This window comes from Ambystoma mexicanum, chromosome 6p (assembly GCF_040938575.1).
Source record: "Ambystoma mexicanum isolate Mex_15411 chromosome 6p, UKY_AmexF1_1, whole genome shotgun sequence".
Taxonomy (NCBI): Eukaryota; Metazoa; Chordata; class Amphibia; order Caudata; family Ambystomatidae; genus Ambystoma; species Ambystoma mexicanum.
This window is the reverse complement of record NC_090935.1, coordinates 1,104,397,327-1,104,411,080: the sequence shown is the minus strand read 5'-3', so window position 1 is coordinate 1,104,411,080 and position 13,754 is coordinate 1,104,397,327. Positions and strand designations below refer to the sequence as shown.

At 45.5% G+C, this 13,754-nt stretch overlaps 1 protein-coding gene across 1 annotated transcript in view; it reads right to left on the bottom strand.

Moving 5' to 3' along the window:
• Positions 1 to 1,672: 1,672 nt before the first annotated feature.
• Positions 1,673 to 13,754, bottom strand: part of LOC138510210 (fructose-1,6-bisphosphatase isozyme 2) — a 573,937-nt gene continuing 561,855 nt past the window's right edge. Inside the window, exon 7 of the mRNA XM_069625711.1 lies at positions 1,673 to 2,178. Within this exon, the coding sequence (XP_069481812.1) occupies positions 1,984 to 2,178 (195 nt within the window). The 3' untranslated portion in view covers positions 1,673 to 1,983. The remainder of the gene's footprint in view (positions 2,179 to 13,754) is intronic.

The following is a 13,754-nucleotide window of genomic DNA, read 5'->3' as shown; positions in this document are numbered from 1 at the left end:
GGCAAGGTATGCACGCTAATGTTATTCTTTGTATCTGGAACTCTTCGAATTAGTTTTAGGCTCGATTTACAAAGTCAAAGGCCATTAATTTGATACATTCAAGGGGTGTGGTTATGCTTCCCTTTCATCCCCACTGACCACGGTCTGGTGTAACCCTGGGCGGGGTCACAATACGCTTCTACACGGGCAAAGTTCGGCACTTGAACACATCTATTTTATTTATTTATTTCACTTGTTATATGCGCCCAGGACCCAGAGGTATCACGGCACTAGATTACATACAGTAAAGCATAGGTAGTTACAGTACAGTCCAGGGTTTTGGTTCAACAGTAGTTATAGAGGTAATCATGCATATTTGTTGAAAGGTGGAGTTTTGATGTGTTTGAGGAATGCCGGGTGGGAGGGTTCGTTCCTGATTGCGGGAGGGAACGAGTTCCATAATATGGGAGCGATGACAGTGAAGCGGGAGCCCCCTGATCTTTTTCTCGTGAATCTAGGAATAGTAAGTGAGATGGCGGAAGTTGACCGTAGGGTTCGCAGGTTTGGTTTCTTGGAGATGCGTTGCGTGAGATAGGGGGAGGGGCTGTGTAGAGGCAGCGGTGAGTAGTGGAGAGTAATTTAAAATCAATGGGTGCTTTGATGGAAAGCCAGTGGGCTTCGCGTCTGATTTGGGGGATGTGCTCTGAGCGTTTGAGGCCCCAAACTGCTCTGAGGGTGCTATTCTGTGTAAGTTGTAGTTTGTTGAGATTCTTGTTGGAGGTCCCTGCTAGGATGGCATTGCAGTAGCCAGGTTTGCTACCGACTGTTGCTCCAGCAAGAGTGAGGCAGTTGCTAGGGGTGAGGAATTTTCTAGCGAGATTGAGGAGTTTAGTGGAGTATGTGGCGGAGGAGGTCATTGCTTTCACGTGTTTGTTCAGGTTGAATGCGGCATCTAGGTAGACTCCTAGTGTTTTCACATGGGGGGGGCAGGGATACTGTTTCCGTCGATGAAGAAGCAGGAGTAAGCAGAATCAAGATGTTTGCGGTGGTGATGTGTGAAGCATGAAACATTCTTAAAATAACATAATCATATAATCATGCATGAAAAGGGGGAAAGCATTTGGAAATAAAAAAAAGTAAAGGTGGGTACACTTAGGTTACTAAAGACCGAAAATATGCAAACAAGTGGGAATTAAGGATGGTTGATACTTTTCAATGTCAACAGTGAGGGATACTGGGAAGATCCACTGTGCTGAAGGTAGTTTCTTTTGTCAGCAAGCGCCACCTCTGCAGCGTTGAGTGATGGGAATCTCCTATTTACCCCATGTTTTAATTGTCACAACTGAAAACCAATGCCACGGCTCTGCCATCTAGAGATGAAGTGGGAGAAGTGTTGCTTTGTTGTCCGCACGGCCTCTCCTTGTCCTGTACGAACACTGTTGCTGATGCCTGCAGGCCTGGCTGGGAGCTGGAGACACACCCGCTTACAAGTTGCAAAATAAACCATGCAAAAGTTGGGGAGGAGAGGATTTTGCAGTGCCCTGTGTGTTGAGGGGCCAACCTCCTGTGCCCCCAAAGTCCCAGAATAAAAAAGAAACAACAGGAATGGGACATTTTGGCATGTATGATACAGGTCCTCCAAACTCATACTCAAACTAAAATTTGTCATTTTTGATCAATGAATGAGAAGATAGATACATCAAAAACTTTATTGAATGGTGGGAATTAAGGATTGTTGATACTTTTCAATGTCACTTTATTGAATGGTGGCCATCTTGGGCCCAAACCTAGCCCGTCATATAAATGCAGGAAAGAAGGCAGGGTTTGGAATTCTGCTCCCGTCTACTCTCCAAACCTATGAAGAGTAAGAAGCAGAGGAACAATTGACATTGACCTTTCAGGGACACCATGCGTGCTGAAACCACCACCCAAGGTGGTGTGGCGTTCACAAAAGCAGAAGAGGTGACAAGCAATGCAGATGCATGCCCGGTGATGTCAACACATTTAGCTACTTTTCTGGTGTTTCTTCACACAGTTGAGGAACTCCTGCACGTCGTCTGGGGATCCGAGAATGAGCGGCACCCTCTGGTGAATGGACTCGGGTTTCACATCCAGCACGTCTTCCGTCCCTGTGGTCGCCATCCCTCCAGCCTGCTCAATAATGAAAGCCATGGGGTTGCACTCATACAGGAGGCGGAGCTAAAAACAAGAAGAGAAAACAGAAGATGCAGTAACACGTTCAGGCAGTTTGAAGAATACTTAACATTTACCTTCTATACTGTCAGGGCAAGTCAAATAAAGTCAGAATGTATATCACTATAAGAAAACAGCCATCCATATATGATACTTGGGTACAATAAAAAGTATTATAACTACCTCAAACAGCCTGAGAGTGAGCTACGGCCATAAACAGAGGCGTTGCTGGGGGTGTGGGGGGGTGGGGTGAGGGAGCTACAGCCCTGGGTCTTTTGGTTGTATCCCCGGATAGAAGCTAAGGGGCTACAACCAATAGGCCAGCTAGCCCTGAGTCCAGACAGTCTCAACATTAGCATAGGCTCAGACCTATTCCAGATCTAGCAACACCCCTGGCCATAAACATCACTTACCTACAATAATCAGAATTACATAACATATCCTACATTTCTAAGGCTCTCAAATAAACAGCAGAGCAAACAATGGCCCTGGGAAACCCACCTCAAGCCGATAATGTGTGTAATCCATGAAAATCACTCAAGCACAGTGCCGGCTTTGCTGTGTTCCTCTCTGATTAGTGAATGCTGCACTGCTAAGCAAGCGGGCGTTTAGGCCAGGAGAATCAGAAAAATGAGAACTGACCTTCATTGCTTGAATAATCTGGCTTTCAAAATATGGAACAAGTGATTTCTTTTAATGATCCCATAATGGGCATAGTAGGATGAGATGTAATAGTGTTCCTGGGGCTCGGTTATCACAATTACAGGGGCAATCTTCTTCCCACTGGCCTGACCATTTCCCCTTTGCACTGGTAAAGGCCAACACATTTAGGAACATTTGAGCAAAAACCTATCAGACCCTAAGACTCTGCATGCATCTCTAGCAAGTATTTATGAAAGATGATGCTTTCAGAGGGAGAGGCAATCAGGGGCAGGGCTGAAGCAGCTCCCGCGACACTCTCTCCATCACCTGCCTGTCTTTGAGAGCTATTTTGAACTCTTGCTTAAGGGACTCAGAATACTTTTACTGGGATAGAAGCTAGCTTGTTTTGTCTCATTACCCAGCCCCAATAATTATCAACAATTGATATTCAGTCTTGTGATGAATGATTTGTCCTGCTCAGTGCTTGCTTGGTGCCCATTCCACATACTAATGTGGGTTCCCCAGAGAGTGGGAACGTAATTTTGTTTTGTCCGTTCATGTACAGCTCTTATGCCATCCTAGGGCAGTTTTGAAGCACTGCACAGAGGAGAAGCTTGGAGCGGGACAATCCTGGGCACACATAGGATACTAAAAACCCCAGTGACTGGCTGTCCGTTCCTTCTTTTCGACCAGCTACTGGATAAAGACCTCCTTTTGCTACTCTTATTTGACGTGGTGCATAGTTACTTCGTTTGAAAGTGTTCACATGAACAGCACAACTGGGACTTTCCTTTTGTCTCACCTGTTGCGTTAGCACGCAAATCTACACAAACCCCAGGGCTCTGCCCCCATTAAGGATCTGCAGCGGAATACCAATCTACACGTTGAGCACTTTCTGTCTGACGACTTGTATTTCTACTTGTTTTGTTCTTGAATCAGGGCACCTTGCCCAGAGCCCACCGTAAAAATGTGTACTTCCTGATATGCAAAGTATTGAAAGCCATGAGCTCTCCAAATTTTTTATTTTTTTTAAATTTTATTGCATCAATTAGTTTCCAAAACAAAACTTTAAATGCACACATGTTAGAAAAGAAAGAGTCAATGATAACAAAAAAAAGAGAAAAGACGAAAAGTGAACCAACTCTAAAAGGGGAGAAAAGAAATTAAAAAAAGGAAAGTAACAAATCACAATGTTCAGACAAAGCAGTATTGAATAACAAAGGCACTGGACCACTATATACAGAATTAAATTCACAGATCATAGAAAAACTAAGTGTCCAAAGTTAAAAAGATTTCTCTCACAAAGTTCAACAGTGCCAGAGTCAGAGAAACTTTTCCTCCCCATCTTAAGATAGACCACCTCTCTAGAGGCGGATTAAGTTTAAAATTCTCAAAATGTTTTGCCAACCATTTGTCTCTGAGAAGTGTTAATGAGGTACAACTCGTTATCAAATGGTATAGCGTTTCAGTCTCCCGACCACAGCAATGACATAACAAAGTCCGATCATCCCTGTTTTTGGTCCTTCTTCCCGTAACTTCTCTTGTGGGGTAGAGGTTCTGGCGGAATCTCAGGAATTGGTGCCTTTCTTTAGGAGAAGGGAATCTGTCTAAATAGGGAAGCACTGTACCTCTGCAATAAAGGTCTTCCCGTACCAAGGACAGGGACTTGAATGAATTGAGCTTTTCCTGGGTCGAGATCCAATCCCAGTCGAGGAGTTTTTTCTTCACCTTGGACGGGTTGGCCTCTAACAGATTTACTGATTGGGCAATAGCTCTCCAAATATCCTGAGGGCACTTCCTATCTTCCCTCGCACCTCCAATACATACATATTTAGGTAATTAAACCTCCCTGCCTCAACATGATTAATGCATAGCCCTCGCCCACATCTGGGGGCGCTCATCTGGACTGTTTCTCTGCTGGCAACAATACAAGGTGCCGTCTGCCAAAGTGGATTATATGCTGTACCTGGTGACCCATCAGCAATGTATACCCGGCCCTCACAATCTCCATAACCGCTCCTGAACACTTCTTTCACTTTCTCACCTCCAGGGCTCTGTCTTTCCTTACTCTCTGGGAACATTGGTTGGCCATTTTGAGAACATGTCAAATAGAGGTTGGATCAGCATATGGCGTTACTGACCTTTTCCAGGGCTATACCGGGGTGCCGCGGGGGTGACAGCTCGGCAGCCTGAGTTAAAGGCCAGAGTGAAGCTAGGGCGTTTAATGAGGGCACCAAGATGTTGGCCCCAGTATAGCCTGTGGAACGTGTTACTAATCCCATTAGCATCTCGGGTTTCCAATCCAGTAACCTGTGGTGCTGATAGTAGGGTCTTTTCTATAAATGAGCGGGAAGCCTCGTGGTGTCCTATTAATTCAAAGAAAATACTGTTCCAAGATGGGCACCACAGAGATGGAAGATGGCCCCTCTTCCATTTCCGTGCCAGCCGCAAAAGGAAGATGTAGAGAAGCTGTGGCGGCCGTTGCTACCGCAACAATCAGATAAGTAGGGCTGAGGAGGGGGTTTGGGGTATTCTTTTTTTAAAAGGGAAGGGAGGGTGGGGAGAAGATGGCAGTGCGGGTGGGGGAAGCAGCCTGTGGATTCCAGGTACGTGGGATGAGTTTAGCAGTTTCAGCCCACGATCCACGGAACCTGATTGGCTGCGCCCCAGCACTGAGTGCCAATGGGCAATTGGCAGTACAGGCTCCATCACTGTAGGGTGATCTTTTGCCAGAATACATCCTTAGGCCTATTGAAAAGTCTGAAGGGGGAACAATTGCGACAGAACTATGGTGATGTACAATGGAATTGGAAGATGCTCTGTGGAGTGCTCACTGGCGAGGACTCAGGGCAAAATGGCTTTTCACCAATTGTGCTCCCAGTGCATAGGCTCCAAGGTTAGCACACGAAAGAGCCCGTCGCAACAAGAAAGAACGATCTTGCGGAAGGGAGGCCTTTACTGGGCAGCCCTAATGAAGGTCGATCTTTTGTACGCAGGCTGCTGCCCTAGAAACCTTTCCGCAGATGGTGGGTGAGCTGAGGAAAAGTGAAGATCTACAGACAACTTTGACTTCAGCAAGTTATCACCTCCTTCTTAGAGGACTTTACAGCTACTGGACAGGCGTAAAGACATGCATGACCACAGTGCAGACTAGGGGCTTCACTCCTCCAAAACCTCACAGCAACCAGGCAGCCTCCAATCACACGAGCAGGCAACCCGGAGATTTCACTGGGCCTAGAGACAGTCAGGAAGCTGCCTGGACCAGCTCCGATTGGCATGTCTCTTTCTAAGCAAAGACCGAGTAAATGTGTTCTTGTCCCTTGAGTGCGACACATGTACCTTGCAGATGCAATTAAGGTTTTGAAGGCACAGCTTCTCAATTGACAGCAGAAAGCCCTAACCCCATTGATGCAAATTTTAAACAGAAAAATACCTCAATCCAAAGATTTCAATAAACATGTCTACATCTTGCTTTTCTATAGTGTGACATAACCAAGCTAATTTGTTTGTGGCAACTCAAATGAAAATCTCTACCTGCTACACTCCCCATCACGTCTCAACTTTCTGTAATTCTTTGATTTCATCTCTCTGCTATCTTCCCAGTCAATGTTGCATTGCAAGTCAAGACACTACTTGTCATAATGAACACCTAGATGGCTCTCCCGCGCTGGGCGTGGGTATTATATTCCAAGCACAGCTTTCCCTGCAGAGACATATCTCTTTGGCAGTCAGTCCCAGATAACGTTTTGATTACTGAGGTGTAAGAGTAAGTAAAAAAAAAATAACCTCTACAAATGTACAATTTAGAAACCTGATTATAGTGTTGTGCATGTCTTGTCGTTTGGATGATTGTGTGAATGAGCATGTGCGTGGGTGAATGCATAGATGATGGGTTCTCATGCTTGGTAATGACTGTGTCACGTCCTGTAATGGGTGTTCCAGATGGAACCTTGGGGCTCTGGGTGTCCAGCAGAAAATTGTCATTGGCGCCAGAGAGGAAGGAGCATAATATTTTGCCCCTGTGCTGCTCTAGCCACAGTAAAGTGATTTCATTTATTTATCATGGGCTATTAGGTGGTGCTTAAGCACTACCTATCAGCCGAAACTATTGCATTACAGTACATGTAGGAGGGAGATGACATGTGAGGAGGGACACACAGCTTGTGGGTGTTGTTTGGTTATTTGCCTACCGATTGACAGCGCTCCGAAACACATTGTGTATAGGTGCTATATAAATAATCAATCTATCAACCCATGGCCATGCTAATCCTTATGGCCATTCCCACCCACTGCCTTGCCCTTCTTGTCCAGAATACACCCTCCTACGATCCTTTTGAGCTAGCTCTATCAGAGTAAGATCGAGCTGTGGCCTGCCAGTGTTATCTCTGAGCAGTCTGCAGAGAGTTAATGGCTTAATTAGAGCTGTAAATGGATACTGGTGTAATACAAATGTCTTAGCAAAGTTGGCCTTCAGCAACTTGATATATATATATCTTCCTTGCGCTGAAGCCCTAAAAAGACAAGCACAGGCAAAGCCAACAATTTTAGCTGCAGATACTAGACGGGCATTTGCCAGGTCTTGCTAATCTTTGGGTGGGCCTCCAAAGAAATGGAGACACTAGTTCCACAACTTAAAAACAATCGAATAGCCATTGAAGAACAAAACTACACAGCAGAACAGAAGTTTGTGCTGCTATTTAGTGTACTGGGTGGCGAAGGACATGATATATTTGGACGCTTACCTGAATGGGAACCAAAGGCAAGGGTGATGACGGGCTGGATGCCTAGGCCGAGGCAATCAAGCTCCTGGAATTAGCACCTGGTGGGACAGGCTAGCATTCTAGTCAAACACAAACATTTTTAAAGAAGCCTGCAGCAGCACGACAAATCTGGAGAGGAACATGTGTCTAGGTTTACGTGTTGATGGTTTCTTGTACATTCTAGAACTTCGCGGAACTACTCAGATGCGGTCAGTTAAGCAAGCACTGTTTTAACCCTATGATTCAAGAAAGGCTGATATGCCACAAAAATGGAGCAGTGCAGCAAACCATAAACATTGGGAAAAGCACAGAGCATCCAACAATGTCTTCCTAGATGCTGGCCAGAATGCAGTGCCAGGAAGGCGCAGTTTGAATGGTGCACACCTGGAAAGACCAACCCCTATCAACTACTGCAGAAGACTCAAGAGAAACAGAAACAGCACGCAGTAGAGAGGGACAAGGTGAGACTGGGGCACAAAAAATTCTAGGCCAGCAAAAAAAGTAGCTCACATTCATGAATCCTAGTTTTTTGACAAAACTTTGGATTAGTATCTACGGGGATATTTTTTGCAATTATTTGTAGCTAATTGTGCATTTTAAAGCCCCTTGGTCTGGCACCATTGTTTGAAACCACCAGCCACAGAGTTCACTAAGAAATTGATGTGGCCCACACTGACTTGCCAGGCCGGCCCTTCGGGCATTTCCCTAGTTCCCTATGGGCCAATCCGAGCCTGCAGGGGCATGCTACCGGCGCGGATCATATGCACACAATGCCCTTCATGGAACTGATGGTGTGCAACCAGGAATGTAGGACCTGTGGCATGAGAGATTTACCTAAAAATGGAAGGAGTACCATAGACTCGGGCTGTGTAACACAATGGGTTAACAGTGAAGAGGTGCCAGCACTACCAGTGTACAATGTTAGCAAACTAAACTCAAGTTTGAAAGTTTCATAAAATGTACATTTAATTTTAGTATATATAGAGGTTGCGTCCAGTAAATAAAAAACCTAGAATTGTCTGACACCGGGCCTACAGGCATACCTGTATCGATAGAGGCCCCAGCACAATGGCAGAGGGAATCCGCATTGGGAAAAAGGAACACTTCTCATACATGTATTTAAAATTAGTATAAGAGTGCGCGTGTTGTAAAACCAACATGCATAAGGACCATTTTCACAAGTGTCTTTTAGAAAAAACGGAGTCCCCTGTACCTTCCACGGGCTTGGCTACTGGGAGGTCGGCCTGTTTTACCAGTGGGATAGAACAGAGTTTTTTATTTATGTATTTATTTGTTAAATAGTTAGAAGGTGCACTATACAGCAAAAGTGTTTCCAGGCGCCACAAGGCAAAAAAGAGAGGGGGAGACAGGGGATAAAACAACAATAACCACAATATTGGTCCTATTACGCCTTGTGACATTCGGATCGTGCAAGTGCAGAGTCAGGAAGTGCAAGGGGAGGTAGAGGAGTGGAGGTGGGGCGTGAGATGGGCATAATGCAGGGGCATAAAATGCAGGTGCAGGGGGAGTGGGGAAGGGGCTAGGCCAGCGCTAGGCAGGGAATGGCTAGGCAAGTGCTAGGGACAGACCACCATCTAAGTGTGAGGGAGTAAGGTGGTCCAGAATTAGGAGCGGTGCCCGACCCACCAGGCTATTCAGGGGAAGGGGCTTAAAGGGCAGTGCTTGTAAGGGGCGGGTGCCAGGAAGACTGGTCAGGGAGGGCCTGGTGCTCTGTGCGACTCATAGGCACCCAGGCCGCCAGCCGCAGCAGCAGAAGGGGGCAATTAGCAGAAGAGCGAGAAGGGGAAGGAGGTAGAGAAAAGCAGGGTGTTGAGAAGCTTCCAGAACTTAAGGAGGTCAGGCTCAAGTCTGAGAGGGGCAGGGAGGCCATTCCAGAGGGAAAGGGTTTATGTCCATTTTATAGATAAGGGTGGGACTGAGGGGGAAAGTACAGCCGCCTGCACACAGTGGAGTTGAAAATGCAAAGGAAAATGAAAAAAAAACAGTTTGTTGGCTCACGATAAAGCAGATGGGATCCCTGCACCGTTTTATCTGTAATTGTTGATCACGTTGCTGAGATGTTGGCTTAAATTGGTAGTTGTGCTGAAAATGGAAATAAAGTACTGTGGATACCCTCTCCTCCTTTGGAAGTGTGGGGGAAGGGAGCTAGCACAGGGACGTGGCCCCAGGCCAGGTCACACAGCACAGTATCTCTTCTTAGAACACAAGCCTGGTAATTTGCATAAAAACAAAGAGCATTGTGGGAACAAAAGAATGCACACATTTGTACATTTTAAAAATGTCTGATGGTGATTCAGCAAGAAAGAGCACTTTTGAGTGCGTAATGGAAGTTATACTCTTTTCATTTGTGAATATACTCATGCTGGCAGAAAATGTCTGCAAATTTCAAGACATACATACCAATTTGAATAGCTGCTAAAACAGTAGGTGAAGCTTTTGGGAGTTTTCTGTGCTAGTCCCTTTGCCTCGGGATGCAGCATAGCTCTGGCAGCACTCCAGCAAGACAAACTGTACTGGAATTTTGCTCAGGGAAGTCATTTGGGGTTTGCCAGGGGATGCAGCTGCGACCCCTGTGGTCTACCTTGCTACCCCTGCACTCTCCCTTGCTATCCCTGTTTTGCCTCCGCCGTCATACACCAGTGCCCAGGAACTTCCATGGGGGCCCTGCCACACCAGGTCTGGGGGGCCGTAGCCCAGTCTTCACCCATCGGGGTGAAGGCTGGGCTTGGGCTTGCAGCGGGAGAAGGAAGCGCTCAGTAGGGGTTGGAGCTGACCGTGACATGTGGCACGTGTCACATGCCATGTTCAGCTCAAACCCCTTCTCTTCCGGCTTCCTCACAGTTCATATACAGGAACGAGGAAGCTCTCTCAGCTTCCTGGTTCCTGTTTGTGAGCAGCACGGATAAAAAAGAAGTGCGGGCGGTATTATGGAAGGTTTGCACTGTAGCTCAAATTTGCACCGTGCATGCACAGTACTACATTTGCAACGCCATGCAAAGCTTTCTTAATACTGCCCATGCAGGGCACATATTTAAAAAAAAACACCAATAATAATTTCCACTTCCTCTTTGCCCTTTCTCTCTTTCTCTCATACGCACATTCTCTCTTTCTGGGTCTGTCATTTACCATTGCTATTTTTGTGTAAATTTCCTTTTACCCTCCCTCTTTTACACTCCCTCTCTCTTTGACTTTCTCTTTAGTGTTTTTCATGCTTTCACTCTTTTTTATATAGTTTATTTCGACATACGTCATCAAACCTTACACAGACATATATTCAAAACAAGCAAGTATCAAAAAAGAAACAATATCATTTTTTTAAATTTTTTTTTTATTTAGATTTGTGGTTTATTACAAACCTTTGTAAAATTAAAGAAACAACTAAAAGACCAACAAACATCCCTAAGCATATACTGAGGTTCAATCAATCGCTGCCACTTTCGATCTCATAGTCCCTAGTCAGGTTACTATCTTGATCGCGTCAAAAACCTCCTTTAGGTATTGTATGAGACCAAAAGTTATCATAAAGATTTCACCAGCAACAGGTGTAACCAGAAAGCCACAGTGTCTTTTTGTTCGAAGGCCACCACCCATTTGCCCAAGTAGTTTGTGCTTAAGTCGGTTAAGCCTGGGCAAAATAGACTGATGTGTTTCAAGGCTTCCTTTTCCCCCAGCCTTTTACGGAATCGACAATCCGCGATGTCAGTTTGTAGATCTGTATGAGCTGTTTTGTGGGACAAAGGTTAAATCTGAAACGCATGAATTGGTTCCTATACCAATTATTGGGAAATTTGGTCAGGTATTTTGGAAGAGAATCCTGAGGCTTGTTTTCGTTCTTCATTGCCGTGGGGAGCTTAAAAGAGTTCTTATCATCTTGGGTCTTAATCCAGTCATCCTGCCAGAGCTTCCATTTCCGTTTAGCTGGGTTCCTGATTCATTTGTCGAGGTCAGTTTGTAGGTGGACTAAATGGTTCTGGCACCCCCTGCACCACTGGACTAATACGTCATTTGTTCCTTTCCTCATCTCTTAACCCAGCACTAAAAATTGTTTTTTTAGGGCAAGGCAGCATACATTTACGATAGAGCGCCAAGGTTTTCCAAATAGCTCCGCCAACAGCAAAATTTGTCCCAGCTCATATCGGATGACAGGCCGATTGGAATTAAGTTAGGCAGCCCAAGTACTTTCCTCCAAAAACCTCCTTCCAATGAAGCCCAGATTACCCACGGGGTAAACAAAACCCCTCTGCACTGTATATGAGGGCCGGCATAACCTTATATTTATAGAATGTCAAAACAGGCAGCAGAGAGAACTTTCCAAATTTCTTGTGAATCAATTGAGCCTGGGCAGTTAGAATTCTAAGTTTTGCCTTCAAAACCATGTGGCGTGGTTGGTCCACTTTGCTGTTGTTAGTCAAAGCCCCCAAGTAGAATACCTCATTAGTCTGAACGAGCGGCTTTTTTGCACGATCCATTTGAACGAGGGACTACGCTGCGGGCCCTGTGAGCCCCTTGCCACCACATTGGTTTTAACAAGTTCATAGCCAGCCCATTGGCGGTCAGCTACCCGTAGGGACTGTCCAAGGTCCTCTGAAGACCAATAGGCGTAGTATCAATTAGAACCAGTTCGTCCACGAAAAGAAGTCTAGATAAATGTTGCCCACCCATCTTTGGAGGAAAAGCTCAAACCTTGCTCAGATGAGTGCCAACGTCTGACACGAATAAACTAAATAGAATTGGTACCAGCAGACATTCCTGCTTTGAACTCCCAAACGTGTTGATATGAGAGGTTAAGAGACCTTGTGCATTGAGGCGAATTTGCACATTGGTTGATTAGTAGAGAGATTTGATTGCCGCCAATGGATCTACCGGGCAGTTGCGGGCCTCCATCTTAGACCACAGTAAATGATGGTCAATACTATCAAACACCTTCCTCAAGTCTATGAAGGCCAAACAAATTCTAGACTTATCCTTGTGGGCTTTCCCTTTCAGTTGATTTAACAGGAACAGGTTCAAGGCACTTCCAACGTCCTTCACAAACCCTGTTTGTCGAGGGTCCTCTATTTCATCACAGGAGATCCAGGCCTCAATTGGGGCAGATGCAAGCCTGTAAAATGTTTGCTCAATGAATCCAACAATGCGAATGGCCGATACTATGCCGGATCAGTTCTGTTTCCCTTCTTATGAATGGGAACGTTTATCGCTGATCTCCAGGAGCTTGGAATCTCACCCTTCTTCAAAATTTGATTGAATAGCTTGAAGATAAAGGGGGCCCACTCTTCCGGGTCTTCCTTAATCGTGGAATTAGAGATGCCATCTGGGTCGGGAGCTCTGGAGTGGTTGGCCTTCTTAATAAGCATCTCCACGTCAAGTCTGAGAAGCGGGAGGCGCCAATCCACAGTCAGTTTTGCCGTTGTAGGCCTGTCAATCCATGTCTCGGTGCGAAAATCATTTGATAGAAGGACGTCCAGGAGCCTTCAGAGATCACATTTGCCAGGGCAGCCGAACGTAGAGCCCCAGCTCCATTAAGGAGTTGCCAAATTCCTCTCACATCCTTTTCGCGAGCGCCACCAACATGCACTCAGCTTCCTTTTGAGTAGACCCAGCCTTGTGCATGAGCAGCCAGTTCTTGTATTTTTGGTTTCTTTTTTTCCACTGCTACATTTGTAGATCTTTATTTGAACGGCTCATCTGTCTAAGATCTTTCTGAAGTTGCTTCTTTTCCTGGATAATTTTGACATCAAAGAGATGGTTATGCGGTGTGGGCATGGCCAAAGCTTTTTGAGGACGAAGCTTAAATTCAAAAAGTAGAGGTATATAGTTCCCGTCACCTCCAGTAACCAACTGCCTCGATCACTTTTCAGAAAAGGACTGGATGTCAAGCCACATTATCCTCAGGCGATTTGAGTCTTAAGTTAGTTCAATATCAATTGGCCATACTTCTTGCCTAGGACTCTGTTTGGCAGATCAAGTCAATAAGGCGTGATCGCTTGCAGACTTGTGAAGGAGCTCAAATGGAGCTGTGTCTTCGATTAACGAGCTGGACACAAAGACGTAGTGCAAGATGCTAGAAGAAGAACCATTGGACCAAGTGGGTCTCAGAGGACAATTGCTGGTGGTTTGGCAATTTAAAATGTGGAAATCTCTCGCATACATCAGTTCCAT